We start from the raw sequence: 19,595 nt of genomic DNA, 5'->3' as shown, positions 1-19,595 counted from the left end.
TTATAATTTATTGCTAATTAAACGCAATCTAAAGCATCAGATGACTATTATACCTGTAAAAATAAATTATATCTACGAATACCTGATCACATGGGCGGAAAATTTGATCCCGTAAAGTTTCAAAAAAGTCATCAGCTAAAAGTTCAGTAAAATATGAAAAGTAAACAAATAAATTAAAAGTAAAAAAAATAATATTTTTTTTTACGTTGGGGGCATTTTTTGCCATACACATACTTTTCCATGCTACGGGCTACGGCGTAGCAATAATGCTACAGCGTACGAATATACAGTTAAATAACATCTAGTACTTTAAAAAAATCAAAGTTCAATAACTAAATAATACGACAACTAATATTAAATACTTAAAACATGTTTTGTAACCCCACAAATATAAAAAAATATAAAAAACATGTAAAACTATTTTGACGACAACTTGGCAATGTATTAAATGTAATACAATCCTTTCGATATGTACATTTCTGAGTTCTTGGCAATGTATCAAATATAATACATAACAGTTTTTTGTAAGTTTCTTTGTATTAAATGATTTTAAATTCGAACGCATTGTAAATATTTATGCACTAACAGATAGTAAATGCATCAAAATGTAGATTATGGAAAAATATATACTAATCTAAGAAATAAATGCAAAACTTCCAGTGCGACCCGAAATCTGTTGTTTCCGTGGCGCCATGTTGATAATTACTCATTAATTTACAATGACACTTGTGTCCATTCTTTTTTTCTATAAAAAAGGAGGGTAGCTCGACATATTGATGGCAGAATTATTTTGTTAGGTAATAAAGTGAACCTGCTAGATTTTTTAAAGTTCCATGTATCACGGGTGTTACAATGCCAAGATAAGGGTTAATAATCCCCTATCCTCCTAAGGCCCAAGGTCCTACCTATAGCATTTATTCAGTTCGATGAAATTTAAATCATAATAATATTCAATTGGAACAGTCGTTCAATTTTCAATTTTTTGGTAATAATGGATATTCTTGTATAAGATGCATGTGAAAGCTTTTTAGTACTAGTATTTTTATTCAATAGGCTTACCACGACTTTGACACTGACATATTCGCTAACGTCAGCGTAACTTACTTTCTATACATCATCGAGTATCTTCTTTTAAAACGATTATGAAACAATTAAGTAAACTAATTAATTTAAACCGATTTGGTCATTAATATTAATTACTTCTTCGTCCAGATACGTTTCAAACTTTCTAAAGTGCTTGAAACGAAGTTTTTTTTTTATATCAACGAGTTATTGTAGCCGAGCTCATGTAATGACAGAAATAATTAAATTACACACAAACAACCACTTCCACTGATCAGGGACGAATAATAACAGGCATAACATAACCCTGCGCCCGGTCAAGCTGCATCTCCGATGATAATCGGGATAGCGAGGCGATGGGCAGTCGCTGATACACCTGTCTTGTTCTGTTAATCAACAAAAAATGCGAATCAGAGAGGTACAGAGTGTATTATGCACAGGCTAGTATGTTGTCGCAGGACTATAAGAGATTCTACTGCGAGTAAAATAACGATAGTTGCTGAAAAAACCTGAGCTGAGGTTTCTAAGTTAAAGGGCAAACATTACGTTTTAGTAATAAAGGACCCATGAAACTATTTAATAATTTGGTATTATAGACATTTACGCCCATGAATAAAGATAACTGCGGAAAAAACTCTTAGCGTAAATGCTTTCAAATTTAAGGACAAACAGTAGGTACATTATAGTAATAAAGGTCACAGGAAACTTTTTATTTGATAATATACACCGCTACGTCCATGCTATTTGTTTTGAATTTAGAGTTTAGAAACTAATTTGTGGTAGTAAAAGACACAAATATTAGAAAAGTCCTGTACAACCTAGTTCGCTTCATATACTTATGGTAAAATCATTTTTAGGGCGGGTTGTAAAGGGCAAGTAAAATAATATCAATACTAAAATATGTCCGTTATGACCATCTTGACCATACGATATGAAAAATCATCAAGACAAATGAAGGGCTTAAAGGACGACCAAAGACATGTGAGTCATTTACAACAATATTTATATTTAGCGGTAACCTTTACGATAACATCTTTGAACATGTAATTTATAACTGGTCATTTACGGTCCCTGAGCTAAGGTGTTTTTACAAAATCATAGTAAAAAATTGGGTCGTAAAGGCAACTTTTTAAGAGATATCACAATTTTAACTATGCAGAACGAAAGCGCTTGGAATTCTGAATAAAACTGTATATATAACACATTTTCGCCAAAATGTCCTTTACGCCAATTGAACCCAAAGGTATCGATATTATGAATGTCACAAGTTTTCCTAAAATTGACAATATTTTTATATACCTATATACAGAATATTCTAATAAATGTATTGACAGTGCGCTGTTATTATGTCAATTTAATTAAATTTATCTCTAAGTGAGTTTCTATGGTTCAATTTATATACTAGACGGGCCCGCAGCTCCGCTCGCGTAAATGAAATAAAGAGTTCGTCTTATGTTTAGTTAAATACCGACATTATTATGTATTCAACCCTGCCATGGTTTAAAACTGTGATAGGGATTTCTTATTTGTAGCCGTTATTTGGATAACTCAATTCGCAAATTTGTCAAAAAATGATGTGATTTGATAAAAGGCAAGATTGTATTTTTTCATCTACACGTATTTATTTAAAACTTGTTTCAAGATAAAATTATTATTTGTTCTTATAAGCCTAGTTGCAAAAACGTTCATTAGATTAATTTTCGCCTTAAGACGAATATGGACGACCACCGCCCTTAAATCGCCTTTTCATACAAACATAGGTAGTCTAGTCCTCTCGGTCTTGCGATAGCTCTCGCCAGTCGCCATGGCCGAGGTTGAGCAGGTCTTGAGCAACTACGTCGTTTCAGCGGTACCTAGGACGTCCACTCGGGCGTCTCCCATTTTGTTGTCCCAAGTACCTGCGCTCTCTTCACGGCACGATCCTCTCCCATTCTCTCTAAGTGTCCGAGCCACCACTGAATTTAGCCGCTTTTGTCTCTCAATATTTCGCCACTATATCGGACCACATCCTTATTTCTATGGCAACAAAATTATATTACGATATTTGGCTGACTGCTGACTGTACATTTGCTTATTTTTATCAGGTCGCTCAATAATATCTGAACATGCACTTTAATCTACCTACATAACTTACTATCAACTTTGTATTTTTGGCCCATCTCAGCATTCTTAGCCCGTTCCCCGGACGAATGGCAATGTTTGCCGAAGCCGTGAAAGTCAATCTGAATAATATAACTCAAAAATAAATTTAAAACAACAAAATACAAATTGATAATAATAATATAGTAATTACTTTGATTGATAAGAATGATAAGGATAAGCTTTATTGAATGTAGTTACTAGTGCATACAAACTTAATATACATAACTAGAAAAAAAAAACATAATTAAATAACTAACCTACAAAACTTAAAAACTAAATCTAAAAATAAATAAAACTAAACTTAAAATAAAAAAAATACAAAATATCCCCCTGCGGAATGGTGCCGTAGATGCTGGCAGCATTTCCTCGCTGTATCGCAATACTTATTCTTTGTGCGAGGAAGCTGCCAGATCTACGGTCACCAGTGGCGTCAGCTATCCTTTTTGATAGATCCTTAAAAAGGGTAGACGCGTTCGGACCCCACGGGCCAAGGGTCTCGACACCAAAAGGTACGAAATCGTATTCGGGGCCGAGACCCCTATATTTGGTCTTTTTTGATGATAAGTCATATATGACATAAATCACTCGTATGGGCTCTATAGACTAAGGTTAAGGTTGACAGCACTCAGACTCAGAAATACCTGTATACCAACATGACAAACATAATTTCGTTTACTTTAACTTACGGATTATTTGGTCTAATCTGTAGCACCGCCAAACGAAAGCAACCGAGAGTTGCCGAGAAATGGCCGATGTCGTAAAATGAAGATTGTTATGAAAATTTCTTTTCCTTATTGTAAATGAAATACGAATCGGAAGCGATAGTTTTTATGCTCTAGTTCTATTCCCATATGTAGATAATTGATTTGAACAGGTTTTTCTTATCATACGTGCGTCGTATTCGAGAAACGTGTCAAAAACTTTTTTAGAAATTTGTAAGGCGCCATCTCGCTTCTTCCCTCGTTTTTTATCCCGTTCTGGTTTTTCAATTTTATATATATGATGATTGTTCGAATAGCCTCTTCTGCAGAACAAAAATGGTAAAATGGTATTTAGAGTTAGACGAAGAAAAGTCTGCAGCGGATTTGATAGCCCACGCAGTGCAAGTGTTATTTTAAACGTCAAACTTCTATGAAATTATGACGTATAAATAACACTTGCACTGCGGTCTGCGGGGGCTATCAAAATCGCTGCAGACTTTTCTTAGCTTAACTCTAGTAACTATTCGGTCGTGTCAATGTTACAATAGTATCTGAACGGTTGCTCCTTCTGTCTTATGAGTTATGACATAATGCTATGGCAGTTATGAAAATATACTGATCGAGTTGTTTTCACATCGGTTAGCTAACGAGTTTTGGTCACTGCAAAAGCTACAGAACTTAGTCTATTCGAAAGAGCAGAAATATTGGGGCCCGACTGGAGTTTAGAATCTAGAGTTATGCCATGAAAAACTGTAGGTAATGGGTACTATCAACCAATCGTAATATGGAGCGCTTCAAAAATTGGCAAGCGTCCGACCTCCAACGCGTCCCGCTCGGGACTGAGCGGCGAGCTGGCAGCGGGGGCGCGAGTAAATGGTGCCGTGAATTCGTAAATTTTGAGTTTAAAGTTATATGTGCTACGAAATTAACAATATTAAACCCGACGGACATTACATCATTACAGACGTTTATTTTGATGTGATTTTCAATACATCAAGTAGTATAATATTGAAATGAAATGAGTTTTAAGGTAGAAAATAAGGGTATGTTTGGATTTTTTTTCTATCGAGCGAAGTTTGTCCAATTATGTAACGAGTACCCGACGTACTTACATAAAGGTCTCAAAAGCAACATATATTTTTTTCACGTGTTTAATCTTTGCCGTTTCTTAATAAAATGGCACTAAAAATTACGTTTCTAAGAGCTTACCTCGCCTTAACCAATCCTCTCCCTAGAAAAAAATTGAAGAAAATCCTTTATTTTTACTATGCTGCACCAAAATTGCTGGAAATTTAACGATCACTGCTTATATGAATAGTTATTTGTTTTACAAGGGGGGTAAAGTTGTTATTTAACCGCTCGTGCTAATAGTGATACCCGAGCAAGCGAAAGATTCGAAAAATGGATTCTTGAGCGTTGCGAGGGTTTCAAAGCACGAGGGTTAAACAAAATTTGCCCCCAAGTGAAACACCACACCAGCTCGGAAAGGCTTACTTTGCACTTCTAAAACTGATAGCAAACTTGCATTTTATACACATGTGAGGCAAAGTATAATCAAATGCAAATTTTAAGTTGTTTTCTTATGTTTGCTGGTAGAATTGACTTTTAAATGATGTTTTTGGATGATAAATACGTATTTAATAACATTCATTTGAATTTGATTTGGTTTGATTTTGTTTGATATTTTACATTTAATATTTGCTTCGGGTTGGTGTGGTGAAAAATTTTGTGTTTCACTCGGGGGCAAATTTTGTTTAACCCTCGTGCTTCGAAACCCTCGTAACGCTCAAGATTCCATTTTTCGAGTCTTTCGCTTGCTCGGGTATCAATATTAGCACGAGCGGTTAAATAACAACTTTGCCCCCTTGTAAAACATATAACTATACCGCTTGTAAAAGGTAGCTATGTAATAATATGTAGTGTAATATACCTACGGCACAGCCGATATCTATAGTAAACAGACAATCCTGCTTATGCTTATTGCAGCAGTGCCTACGGTAGGAAAGGACAATACCTAATTATGATTAGTTTACTTACAGCGGTGTTTTTTCACCGCTAAACGTAAAATGAAAATTTTGTTTTACATTCATAATATCCTATAAGTAATTAGGATTATTTGTCCCACCACTCCGTCATTTGATCTAATTTGATAAACATGTAAAAAATATTAAAATAAATCTGATACATTTTTCGCACAAAATGAACTTTTGGGGCTCGTAGAGGCTTGTATGACTTGCAACTAGGGTTGCCAACTTTTTTTTGGTGGAATATAGTATATTTCAAAAAAATATAGTACTTTTAGATAAAATACTAAACATGAGTGTAATACACGTTTAATCGGAAATATAGTATTTTAGCGTACTATATATTTTTCCAAAAGTATATAGTACAGAGAGCCAAAATATAGTACAATACTATATAATATAGTACGGTTGGCAACCCTACCTGCAACTGTACCCCTAGTGTAAACTTCATTCGATAGAGTGACGTGACGTACGCGTTAAGTCTCATTTTGTATGGGATTTTGAGTTTTCAAAACGTCCCGCTTGGTGCGCTGTTTAAAATCCCATACAAAATGAGTCTTAACGCAAACGCGTACGTCCGTCACGCCCTCGCTACCCGTACTCACGTTGGTGTGGTGAAAAGTTTTCTATTCAGCAAAGTATTTTTTTCCTACCTCTGTCCTTTGAAACACTCGCAACGTTCAAACTTCCATTTTTTTCTTGAAAGAGCTTTTTATACTTTACATGTGAATACTGGCAGTAAAAAATTAAAATTCATGAAACAATACAATATTATTAATTTTACTGGGGTCATGTTATGCTGGTTTGGTCCCTCTTCGGCTGGCCACTAGTGTAAGTGTGAACTCTATGTATAAATATAATAATGTACTTCTGTTTTAGGCCTCTTTTTTGTTTTAGGCCTGATAGAAAATTTTAACTGCCCGCCTACTATAAAGGGGCCCACTGATTACCAGTCCGCCTGCAGTCTCTGGCCTTATCGGGCGGCCTGCCGTCCTAGACCAATAACGTCCACAAACATAAGCGATTATTGCCGGCCGGCAATGGTCTGCTGCCACCTCTGCGACTACAGACGAGTCGTCAGTTTCCCACCGTACGGCCGTCCGCCGGCAATAGTTTGATATAATTTTGACAGGTCCCTACAAATTGACAGTTCGCCGGACGATATCAGCCTGTCAGTTGATCGCAAAAGGCCACACATTAACAGTTCTACTTCAGATTTTGGACTGACGGCTATTCGAACTACGGCTCGTCGATTCCGGTCAGCGTCGACAGATATCTGCCGGACAGTCCGTGGCCTGCAGGCCAATTTACACACACATTATCAGATAGCCGGCCGGTGGCCTGTTGGCCGTCATCTGCTGTCAGTCGAGAGCCTTCAGTTTCATGTTTTTCAACTGGTTTAATTTTTTCATCAAAATGGACAGTCGACGTCAAAGATAATGTTTACACTTTTGGACCTTATTCCTTTGTAATAAGGCAAAAAATGTAAACATATTTTTGACTACTATAGTGAAACCTGGTTAAAAGGGGATATTACTGCAATGTTCTGCCGCCAGAGTGCAGCACTACCGACTCAGTAAATTCATAGACTAACTTATACATACTGTGCCTTAAACTGTTTTTTGACAAGTTTTCACAGACAATAAAATATGACATTGATGCATCAAGGCGGTTTGTTAACAAGGGCCTACCGGTAAACGCGAAAATCGAAATTTAGTTATCTGCCTCTTTATCGCTCGAATATGCAAGAGTGATAGAGAGATTAGATAACGAAATTTCGATTTTCTTGTTTCGCGGTAGGCCATGTGATTGACGTGACGTGTGATGTGTCAATGTGGTTTGTTTACTGTATGTGCCACAAAGGTGCCACCTACGCACTAGGTTGTTGTCGAATACAATGGCTCGCTTTTCGTATATACTTGCGAATGATTACATCGAGGATGAATGTGTCACTGAGTTTCATAGGATACTTTCCCAAAACACAAATTACCGTCCCCGCGACGTACTTTTGATGCAGGCTATGCATCTAATCGAGTCCGTTCCCGCCGAAGAAGAATTAATGATATATTAAATATGTAGTAAAAACTACAAGGGTTGCGAAACTATAAGGGTTCCTATAGGGTAGTTGAATACGGAATCCTAAAAACAGGCAAACAACCTCTGTAAAATATAACGATGCGAGCGGAACACTAAATGCCTCGAGCTATCTCGGGCTTGGCCAAATTATTTATTACAAGGTATCAAAAATCAAAAAACAAACAAATCAAAAAACAAAAAAATCACTCGGGTAACGGCCAAGTAGACCTAATATTATGTAGAAAAGGTTTAAAAGAGTAGAATGAATATAACAAAAACATAACAGTAAAGTATTTTCATTTCTTTCAATTTGGTATACATAGATAGTACCTAAATAAGAGCCGGTGTAAGTAAAAGTATGTTGAATCCACCGCTTGCAGCTTGTGACTCCATATCCTTTTTTTGTAATAATTGTCACATATTACGAGAATTTCGGGTAGGTAATATCGCCACGCCACGCTCTGTAACTCCGAACACAGTTTGCTCCAGATATTCTCTTAACTTAAAACGGAATTAATTAATGATGTCATAATTCGGATCCCACTTGCAGCTGAAGAATTTCAAGCGTAGGTCTTATCTCTTGTCTAAGCAGGTACCTCCATACTTGCGCTAGTGTTTCTACCACGTGTCTTTATAGCGGAATCAAAACGCACAATAGCTAGTCTTTTCATTGCTAGCTGCCGTGAACGCCATCGAAGGTATACCTCCCGGCGTTGTCTTGAGAACTATTAAAATTTTAACCAGTGTTGTTATATTGGGACGCTAATTTCCCTATTTGAATCTTTCAATGTTTGCTCCTTTTTTACTCGGTTACTTACTCTTCCAGCAATCAATAATCAAGTCTGTATTTTCAAATATATAAGCCATGCAAATACTATAATAACATGTCACATTTAAAATTAATAGATAAAAAAATAAGGTTTATGTTATAATTCTCTCTATGACATTTATTTTTGACTGACAGTAAACAACAGTTGCGAGGTAACAACATGATAAATAAAGAAGTTTTTTAGGTATTAGTTTTAGTTTTGTAGGTAGTTTTAATTTTAGGTTACTTTTTATTCTAAGTTTGTTATTAATATTGTAAACAGATTTGTTATTATTTAGATAAATAAACTTTAAATAAAGAAAAGTCTTGACAAACTAGATACTATGCAACCTTCGCATTGTTGTATTCATGCCTTAAAATTAAAATGATGCCTATGAACGAACTATGAACTCTAACTACTAGACTTAAAGTTGAATTTTACTAACGTACATATCTGTTTTTTTTTTACTGATTCTATTTCAATTTGACAGAAGCCCTACCGTATTTAAGGTTAATAAGGTCTACTGGCCTTAAAATTGTGTATGAAATTACAAGCGAATATCAGCGTCATAAATTAAGTATTGGATCCGTGATGTTCGAAGACAAAAAGTCGTATGCTTATTTTTGGGACTATGAACTCTTAAGTACTAGGAATAAAGTAGAATTTACTAATGCTGTAACGTGTGTCGATCGCCGGCCGGCTACCTCATGATGTGTGTTTGACTGGACTCGAGGCCACGGACTGTCCGGCGGATATCTGTCGGCGCTGACTGGAATCGTCAGGCGGCCACACACTATCGGTTCGTGTAAGTCGTCAGGCCGAAAACTGACAGAGAACTGTTTAGTGTGTGGCCTTTTGCGGTCAACTGACAGGCTGATATCGTCCGGCGGACTGGTAATCAGTGGGCCCCTTAAAAGAACTAATGGTCTGACGGTGTAAAAATAGCAGCATGTCAAATTTATCTAACACAAGGAAGAGGTTCTAAAGTTGGTGAGTATTGTTTTATGTAAAATATTTTATTGTTTAGATTATTTTTTTGTCAACTAGGAACCATTATAGTTTCGCCGTCTGTCTGTCCGTCTGCGGCTTTGCTCCGTGATCGTTAGTGCTAAAAAGCTGCAATTTGGCATGGTATAAGTATGGTTGGCATTAAGTTTAATCAATCATACCGTCAAAGTGGTAAATAAAAACCGGACAAGTGCGAGTCGGACTCGGCCACCGAGGGTTCCGTACTTTTTAGTATTTGTTGTTATAGCGGCAACAGAAATACATCATCTGTGAAAATTTCAACTGTCTAGCTATCACGGTTCATGAGATACAGCCTGCGGCGGTAGCACGGTCGCATTTTTATCGCTTGTCACCATGCCTGTCACGTTCTAACAAGTATGTAAGTGCGAAAGTGACGGGCATAGTGACAGGCGATAAAAATGGAACCATGCTGCGCCCACTGGTGACAGAAAGACGGACAGTGCTGAGTCTTAAGTAATAGGGTCCCGTTTTCACCGGGCTCTTTGGGTACGGAACCCTAAAAATTTTCATTCATAGGTTACCTATAACTAAGTTATCTTAGTATTATTTTGCACACCTCAACAGTTTCATAAAACGATTTTGTAACCAAGATAAATAATTAAATTGATCTTCGCATCGCTCAGCCAGAATTGAATGAATCCGTAAAAGTTTTATAAATTAAAACGATGGTTGATTGATGTATTAAAAGTCTAGAGAGGAGAGTGCCTTACTCCCACAAGGTAGGGTTTCTTCTGGTGAGCGAAGCAATTATCAATTTTGTTATTTTACCAGGTAAATAGGTGCTTGTTAAACTCAATAAGTGTTAATACGAGTAGCATGTGCAGCCAGGGCCGTCCTAAACTATGCTGGGGCCCTTGGGCACATAAGACTTTGGGGCCCTTTTGGGGCCCCCGGGAAAGTAAAGAAGGCAAATTGAACTAACATTTTTCTACTGATCTTCTATTTATTATGGGTAATCAAATATACTGTTACTGTCAGTCCTTTTGGGCCCCCTGAGAATGGGGGCCCTGGGCACGGCCCCCGTGTGCCCTTATGGTAAAGACGGTACTGTGTGCAGCGTAGGTATCGCGTCAATAAAAAAAGTGTTGGTTCCTTTAAAGGCAAACTTTAAACTTTATGAAATAAAACTATATAAACGGATTATAGGTATAATGAATTTAAAATACATCCCGACGTTTACTGTGCTATCGTACCTAATACGTTTTACTTTAATTTAATTTGGGAAATTACTACATACAATAGTAACACGAGTTAGAGTTAGACCAAGAAAAGTCTTCAGTGATTTTGATAGCCCACGCAGTGCAAGTGTTATTTATACATCATAATTTCATAGAAGTTTGAAGTTTAAAATAACACTTGCACTGCGTGGGCTATCAAAATCGCTGCAGACTTTTCTTGGTCTAACTCTAGGTACCTTTTCATTGCGGGTTATTTCATTAATGATGCAAATTGTCACTGCCATATCTAGGGCTGAAATAAAAAGTAACCCTGACCTAAGAGTTAAAAAAAAATGTCCGATACATTCATCTGTTATTTTTAATATTTATAAACGATCTTCCTAAAGCCACACAGCCCAAATCTATACTTTTTGCGGACGATACAACTATTATAATAAGGAGTCAAGATCCGTGTTCATATGAGGCAGATGTTAATAAAGCCTTGACTGACATTAATAATTGGATAACTAATAACAACCTTCTCATAAATTTATCCAAATCTCAATACTTGCAATTCCATTCATATGGGGCAACCCCTCCTCATCTTAATATCAACCTTGACGGTGCTGCTCTTCAGAAAACTGACACAATTAAATTTTTGGGTTTATATATCGACTCTTATCTAAATTGGAAAGAACATATAACATCAATATGTTCAAGGCTCGATCGTTTTATATTTGCCTTAAGAAAGTTACGCGATTCTGTATCTCGTGAAGCTGCACTTGTAGCTTATCATGGTCATGTAGCATCCATTCTCAACTACGGCCTCATCCTATGGGGTAACTCTGTGGATGTTGAAAGGGCATTCAAGCTTCAAAAGAGATGTATACGTGTAATTGCAAATGCTCCTGTAGACAGCAGTTGTACACCTTTGTTTAAACAGTTCAACATCTTGCCTTTGGCTTGCATATATATATTAAAAATTTGTACTTTTGTTAAGCAATTTCCAAATTATTTCGTAAAGCGTTCAGACTTGTTTTGTGCTAATCCACGACCACAATATAAAAATTTCCTCAATCAGCCACGATGTATGACCAGCATTTATAAAAAAAATGCTTTTAATATGAGTATTGTGATCTTTAACAAGTTGCCTGTTTAAATAAAAGCTCTCGAAGGCAATGAGTTTAAGCAAACTTTAAGAAATTGGCTTCTTGATCGGTGTTTCTATAGTATACAAGATTTTTTAAATAACGTAGATTAAGTAACGATCTGTGTAAATTTGTAAATAAATGTTATCTGTAATCGATTTGGTTATGGTTAAAACTATATAAATGGCTGTAGGTAATTATAAAGTATTTGATAATTTTAATAAAATGTTAAAGTTTTATAGTTAGTTTTCAAATGTAACTACATATTTTTTAAGATGCCTTTATGGATTTGCATGCTGTTTGTACACAGCTGAAAAGGTGGAACATAATACTGTATAACAATAAGACCTGTAATTACCCTTTTTTGCAAATAAATAAATTGTTTGTTTGTTTTGTTTGTTTGTCTATACATATAATAAAGCTGAAGAGGGTCGAAAGTCTGTACATGGAAAATATTCGAAAAAAAGTTGGCTGGGGATACTTAGAATCGATAACAGAACACGTTCCAACAGCTTTTGGAATTTTTGTCTGTTTGTCTGTTTATCTGTTTATCTGTTTGTCTGTTTATTTGACCGCGCATCACGTGAAAACGGCTCAACGGATTTTGGTGAAAAATTTACTAATCTGTCGAGAAAATGCCCGGCCAGGTTACAGGCTATAAAAATTCAACCCCTAAAAGAGGGGGTAGCCACAACACTCGATTGACTTTAGTTTGCCCCTGAATCTTATGGCGCTACTTAGGAAGGAGGGGCAAACTTTTTTCAAATATGTGCTCCCACTATAGAGTACCCTGGTAAACTAACAGATGGCGCTGAATTTAATACGTTGTGACATGAATAAGCCACGAGGGAAGGATTTTGCCAAATTAACTCTAAGTTTAGACGAGGGGTACGGATATCAACAAAGTTAATTGAATAATTATGTTGATTTAATAATACAACAAAATTAAACGACAGTAAATTAATTGCCCCTCATTGCACAGTGCCATCTTTTGGGGAACTGAGTAAACATTAAGTAATCAAGAAAACTAAAATTTAGTTTACATCCTCTGTCATTTGCAGTGCTGGATTAACCCTTTTAAGCAAAATAAGCACTTGCTTAGGGCACCACGTCTAGGGGGCACCAAAACCGTAGGCAAAAAAACATGCAGGCTGCATCAGCATTGCAGTCGTCGTGGAGTAGGTACCTACATGAAACTTTTATACGTGTACATTGTACCCATCTAATAACGAAGGGTCGTCGTAGGGATCAAGTAAGAGAGTGAGGGTACGCAAGAACATCTCCAACGTAGGCTTTCGATTTGACCTTACGCGGAGGCCCTTAAAGTCATGGAAAAAAAATCTTCCTTTCGGGCTTGCGGCCAGCTGATTTTTTCGGCATAGGTATAGGTTTTATAGCGATTTTTGCTCTCTTGCACGCCAGATTTGTCGGCCAAGCCGCGATCCTGAGACCTAACTATCAAAGTGTTATAAGGGGCCCCGTGAAAGCCGAAAACTAAAAGCATCCTATCAAGTAGCGCTTTCGAGTGAAGCCAAAGAGCGAGCAGTAGAAGAGTCGTGATTATACATAGTATGCATAGATTCGATTTCAAGCCACTCTTTTGCAGTTCGGCGTTAGGTCTTATGCGAGGCCTTCTGCTTTACGGCAAAGTTGATCTTCTGCCTTAATCACACTTGGGCGTGGATCCAAATCCAAGCTTTCCTCTTTCGCAGCTGGGCCTTCTGCCTTGCTCACACTTCGCCAATTCAATTCACTTGGTCAATTCCAAGCTCTGCTTTCTTGCATCTTTTCTGTATAAAAACAACCTCGCTGAAACCCTTAAATATCGAGCCCTATGCGAAGCTAGGCTGATAGAAAACTGTCCCATCCCTTCTCTGTATGAAATCCTGGATTCGCGCCTGGTTGGGATTTAAAAAAAAATGTACAACTGTCTATCAAATTGCGTTTTTTATATCGAAAAATTTTCGCGCTCGCTTCGCTCGCGTTTTCGATAACTTTCGAAGATATGATAAAGGTGACATTCGGGTGGCGACTGCAGCAGCATTACTCTGTTGAAACGTTACTGCTGCGGCAATGTCAATTTTCGTGATAACATGATGTGACTGATTTCCATACTAAAAGTAAAAATGTACAACTGTCTATCAAATTGCGTTTTTACATCGAAAAATTTTCGCGCTCGCGTATTCAATAACATTCTAGGATATGATAAAGGTGACATTCGGGTGGCGACTGCAGCAGCATTAGGTACTCTGTTGCAACGTTACTGCTGCGGCACTGTCAATTTTCGTGATAAAATGATGTGACTGATTTCCATTCTCAGCTGTAATGCGGCAATAAACGTCACTCAAATTACCAAAAAAATTCAATGTAATCTAGATGACCCTATGGGGCACCATGGTCTAGAAATGCTTAGGGCATCAAAATATCTTAATCCGGCACTGGTCCTTTGCGGAGTCAAACGATTTGGGACTCGCATTTTATACGCATTACCATGCCTTCCCGAAAAAAATCGAATCATTCGCGAAAGTCTCGCAACGCATTGAGGTTACAAGGGGCACGTGGTCTTCCTCAGGAGTCTGAAGAAGACCACGGTGAGTGGCGCTCTAGCCATCAGGCAGGCTGCTTCGCTTTCGCTCGCGTGCGTACCTAGCTATACCTTACTGTATCGTCCGATATACACCTACTGTCGTTTAAATCACGTGTAAAATTTGAATAAGGGCGAAAAAAACTATTGATTTTGGAGTGCAGTTTTATTTAGTGGAACCTAATTGTAAAATATTTTATCTGGACTTCAGTCCTTTAGCATATATCCATCTGTCAACTTTACTTTACTTCAAGTTTCGGCTCCAGAGAAGAGGGAGAGAAATTAGGATTAGAAATTAGCCGCTTACTGACACAGACCGAAATCCACGCGGGCGGAGCCGCGGGCATAGCTAATAATTATAATAAACAAACGTATAAAACAACTTAATAATTGTGTTTCCTACTCGTACTGTTATCGACCCGTTTGTATTTTTCGAGACGTTAAGTTCGGTGGCTCGCTGACCATCTTTTCATTTTATCGGCGCTAGTACCCGTACCACGAGTCTCTGTGTCAAAACTGACATTTACGCTAACGTCTACGTAATTTAGTTTCTATACATCTCGCTCGCAATAATATGGGAGTTTGGGAGTACGAGCGAGATGCGTAGAAAGTAAGTTACGTTCTCGATAGCGTTTATGTCAGTGCCAAACTGGTGGTAGCCACATAGGTTCGGTGTTGTTACGTCGTGCGTAACAAAAGGGGTGTAGTTCAAGGTTGGCTGTTTTCATGCCTGCTGAGCCGCTTTGGCAGCTTTAGGACTCATTACTTATTTTAGAGAATTGAGATCTGTCAAAAACTTAGAATGAGCATTGAACGTAATGGCAGGCGTGGCTCACTCCGCGATTTCGTCGCTTTGCAACAGGTAGCTCCAAGTACATCCGTTCCACACCAATTTTGGTGGCTAGCCATAAGCCGCGCGTGGCGCTGTCGCCACCTAGCGGCCATATCTGTCCTGATCGTAACAGACGCGTTTTGTTAGAGAGTGAGTCTTCTGTACCTAGTACAGTGGTGGGCAAACTTTCTTCATGAGGGGCCAAAACTTGAAGGAATTTCAGAGGGCCAGATTTACAGCAAAAATGTATTTTTCTCAAAAATGGACGGCAAAGTCGACTTTGCCGTTTAAAAAATAGGTCGCGAAGCGCGTAGTTTATGGTCAGTCAAAAATTAAAAAGTTAAAAACATTGCAGTCTCGATTTTGGGACTGCAATGTTGCATACAAATTCCATTATTTGTCGAGTTCCAAACTTTTTAAAAGTTGAAATGGCCATATCAAATGAAGACACAGGCCCATTAAACAGCCAAACAGATGATTAGTACCGCGACTATTTAGCTGTCTCAAATAGGTTGGCGTATTTTCGGCAGAAAAATACACTTCTATTTTTTTATTAAAAAAATAAAAAGGCGGCAAAGCTAATTTTTTCAATTGTTTCTACTTTTTTCCGTGAAAATATATACGTAAGAACGTTGCTTTTGTAAAATATTTCTATGATATTTATATTTCTTGCACCATTTTTGAGAAAAGCACTATATATGACTCGGCTGGAAGGCTACTTGCTGGCTTCGGATTCAATTAAACGGACTCCCAAGGTCGTCCGTTTAAAACGAATCCTCAGCCTGCAAGTAGCTGCTTCCGAGCCTCGACAATAATGTACTATTTATTATATTGCTGGCCATATGATACATTTTTTTAAATGACCGGCGGCGGGCCAGATAAATCCTTTCGCGGGCCGCACCTGGCCCGCGGGCCGTAGTTTGCCCACCACTGACCTAGTACTATAATTTATTCTGTGGTAATGGCCGACAAACATTTTCGCCGCGCCGCCGTGCGCTGTTGCTGCTTGTGTACATATATTGCTCGTATCTCGTATCTACTTGCACCATCCACGACGCACGCGTAATCCATAAGGACAGTGAAGATCAATGAAACGTCGGATGTTTTAAATACAAGTCACCGTGAAAAATATTTTTTATAGTCAGGTAAGTAGGTATACAGTTTTATCGCTGACTATATTAACGAATACTTCTCGAAACCTTTCTAATGAGCCTAAATTGAATGTTCATTATCAGATCAGCTCCGATTTTAGCCTATATTGTAAAGTCACTCTATACACATTAAATTTCAATAGATCAAACATCAGGGAAGTGCAAAGTGGCTCAATTTTATGTTACAATAATTGTCAAATAATGTAAATATACAAATTCTTATGTACGAACCATAAACAATGCAAAGTACTAACTAAATATTTTCCTTATTAAGACCGATGCCATTTGATGAACGAGCTTTGCTCGCAAAACATAAAAACACAAAAAATACGCGTTTTCCCAGAGATAAGACCCGCTAAATCGATTTTTCGCCCCCGAAAACCCCCATATAGCAAATATCATCGAAATCGTTAGAGCCGTTTCCGAGATCCCCGCGAAATATATAAATAAATATATAGGTACTTATACAAGAATTGCTCGTTTAAACGTATAATAAATGAAAACATAAAAAAACTCAAAAAGCGCGTTTTCCCAGAGATAAGACCTAGCTAAGTAGATCGATTTATCGCCCCCGAAAACCCTCATATACAAATTATGAAATCGTTAGAGCCGTTTCCGAGATCCCCGAAATATATTTAAGGTGCTACCTTATTAGTTGCAGATATTTTAACAGATGATACTTTACTTTTAAACAATTAACTTAAAAAAGAAATTAAGAATATTTAATTATTATTTTTTTGTTTTAATTTACCGAACAAAAAATTTAATTTCATTATGGTTCGGCGGGAAAACTGCAAAAGGTTATGAGGTTGAAGTGGCCAGACAGTTAGGTGTTAGGTAAAATAGCTACTAGAATCTGTTCAATGAGTTCACATTTAATAATCACATTAACAGGATGTTTTAACGCAGCAAATTTGTTTTTCAGTTTTCTCCAAATAAACATCGTAAAAGCTATAATTTTTCATACTTAAATATACTCCAGCAACCGAGTACTATCAGCTGTATAAATATCTGCAACTAATAAGGTAGCACCTTATATATAAATAAACAAGATTTGCTCGTTTAAAGATATTATCTATCTTTAAAGATAAGATTTACAAACTTTAGTGCACAACACAATACAAGCAATTCTTACTTAAATACTTACTGAAATAAATTCAGCCTTGTGATGGTTAAGAGAAATTTAATCAAGCGTTCCGACCACACCAACACTTTGATTTCGAAGTAGATACCATTCTCGACTACGTAAGTATTTCCTCCTCTAATATGAAACTTAGTATACTTCATTTAATATCTTTTCGTATATTTATTGAAGAATTCCAGTTACCAATGACGTCGCTCTGGTCAGCGTCTCTTCATAAATTATAATACGGATGAAAAGGGGACTTTTATATTTTACTATACATATATAAATATAAATAATTTGACCATCTGTGAGATTTCCTACAGGCGATGCGTCCAGGTTATATTTATTTAAAGCAAAGTACTAGGTACAAGTCTATATACTGTAAAACTTTTCGGTATCGTACGCTACTAGTTACAATTGATATAAAAAGCCAATCAATGATTCGGAGGTCAGTTACCGACAAACTTCCGTTCCATTACAACCTATCGGCACAAGCACCGATACGGGAAATCGGCAAAGATGAGGGCGTTGTTGGTGTTCGGAGTGCTGTGCCTGATGGCGGCCGCCTGCATGGCCGACTTCTCGCAGGACATGGCCGTGGCCGAGAGCAAGGGCCACCACCACGAGCACGGCGGCGGCCACGAGCACCACGGCCACCACCACCACGAGCACGGCGGACACGGACACAAGGGCCACAAGGGCCATCATCACCACCACAAGGGCGACGAAGGCCACCACGGCAAGCATCACCACGAGGGTCACCACCACGAGCACGGCGGCGGCCACAAGAAGCACTGGGACGAGCACGACCACCACGGTGAGCATCATGAGCACGGCCACCACCACAAGGGAGGCAAGCACGGCCACCACGAGCACCACGACAAGGGAGAGCACACCGACGGATACCACAAGAAACACCACAAGGATCACTTCCACAAGGATCACCACTTCCACGACGGACACCACAAGGAGGGCAAGCACCACAAGCACCACCACCACCACGGCCACCACGACACCCACGGGGGACACCACAAGAAGGGCGGTCACCATCACTCCGGCCACCACGAGGGCCACCACGGCAAGCACGGCCACCACGACAAGCACCACTACGACGAGGGCCACCACGGGCACAAGGGCCACCACGGCCACGAGGGGCACCACCATCACCACCACGACCACGGCAAGAAAGGCCACCACGAGGACCACAAGCACTGGGGCCACCATCACGGCAAACATTAATAATAATAGCAGTGTTACTGTTATGGCAGCGTTCGAAGAAACGCACACACCAAAAATTTATTTGTTATTGTTGATGTTTTTTATTTTTATACGAACAAAATAAACAATTGTTTATTAAATTATTACTGATTATCTTATAATTTACATCCTTATATGTACTAAGCATATCTCTAAATTAATTAATGGGCCGTGGAAGAATCTCAAGAAACATTAATTAAGTATTTTTTTGAAAGATAACTGCATTCACCAATTTTTGGAAATTTTCATCCACATTTTAGGAGTAGATAGTAGTGGGCATTTTCAAACGTAATTGCATCAAACATAAAAAAATAGTTTAGTTCTTTTTAGGGTTCCGTACCTCAATAAACGAAACCCTTATACCTCTCCGTCCGTCCTCGTCCATCTAATAGGTCCGTCTGTCTGTCAAGACCCTTTATCTCGGGAACACCTAGAGGTATCAAGTTGAAATTTATACTATATGCTCAGGTCTACAGTCCCTTGAAGCTGTAAAAAAA

The 19,595-nt window shown here is 38.0% G+C and overlaps 1 protein-coding gene across 1 annotated transcript; it reads left to right on the top strand.

Moving 5' to 3' along the window:
- The first annotated feature begins 18,292 nt into the window (after positions 1–18,292).
- Positions 18,293–19,198, top strand: LOC134803088 (histidine-rich glycoprotein-like). Its single transcript, XM_063775827.1, has one exon. The coding sequence runs from the start codon at positions 18,361–18,363 to the stop codon at positions 19,078–19,080; it is 720 nt and encodes a 239-aa protein (XP_063631897.1). The 5' UTR covers positions 18,293–18,360; the 3' UTR covers positions 19,081–19,198.
- Positions 19,199–19,595: the final 397 nt, after the last annotated feature.

The sequence above is a fragment of the Cydia splendana genome, chromosome 1 (genome assembly GCF_910591565.1).
Source record: "Cydia splendana chromosome 1, ilCydSple1.2, whole genome shotgun sequence".
Lineage (NCBI taxonomy): Eukaryota > Metazoa > Arthropoda > Insecta > Lepidoptera > Tortricidae > Cydia > Cydia splendana.
The sequence above is the reverse complement of the archived record's forward strand: the minus strand, read 5'-3'. Positions and strand labels throughout refer to the sequence as shown.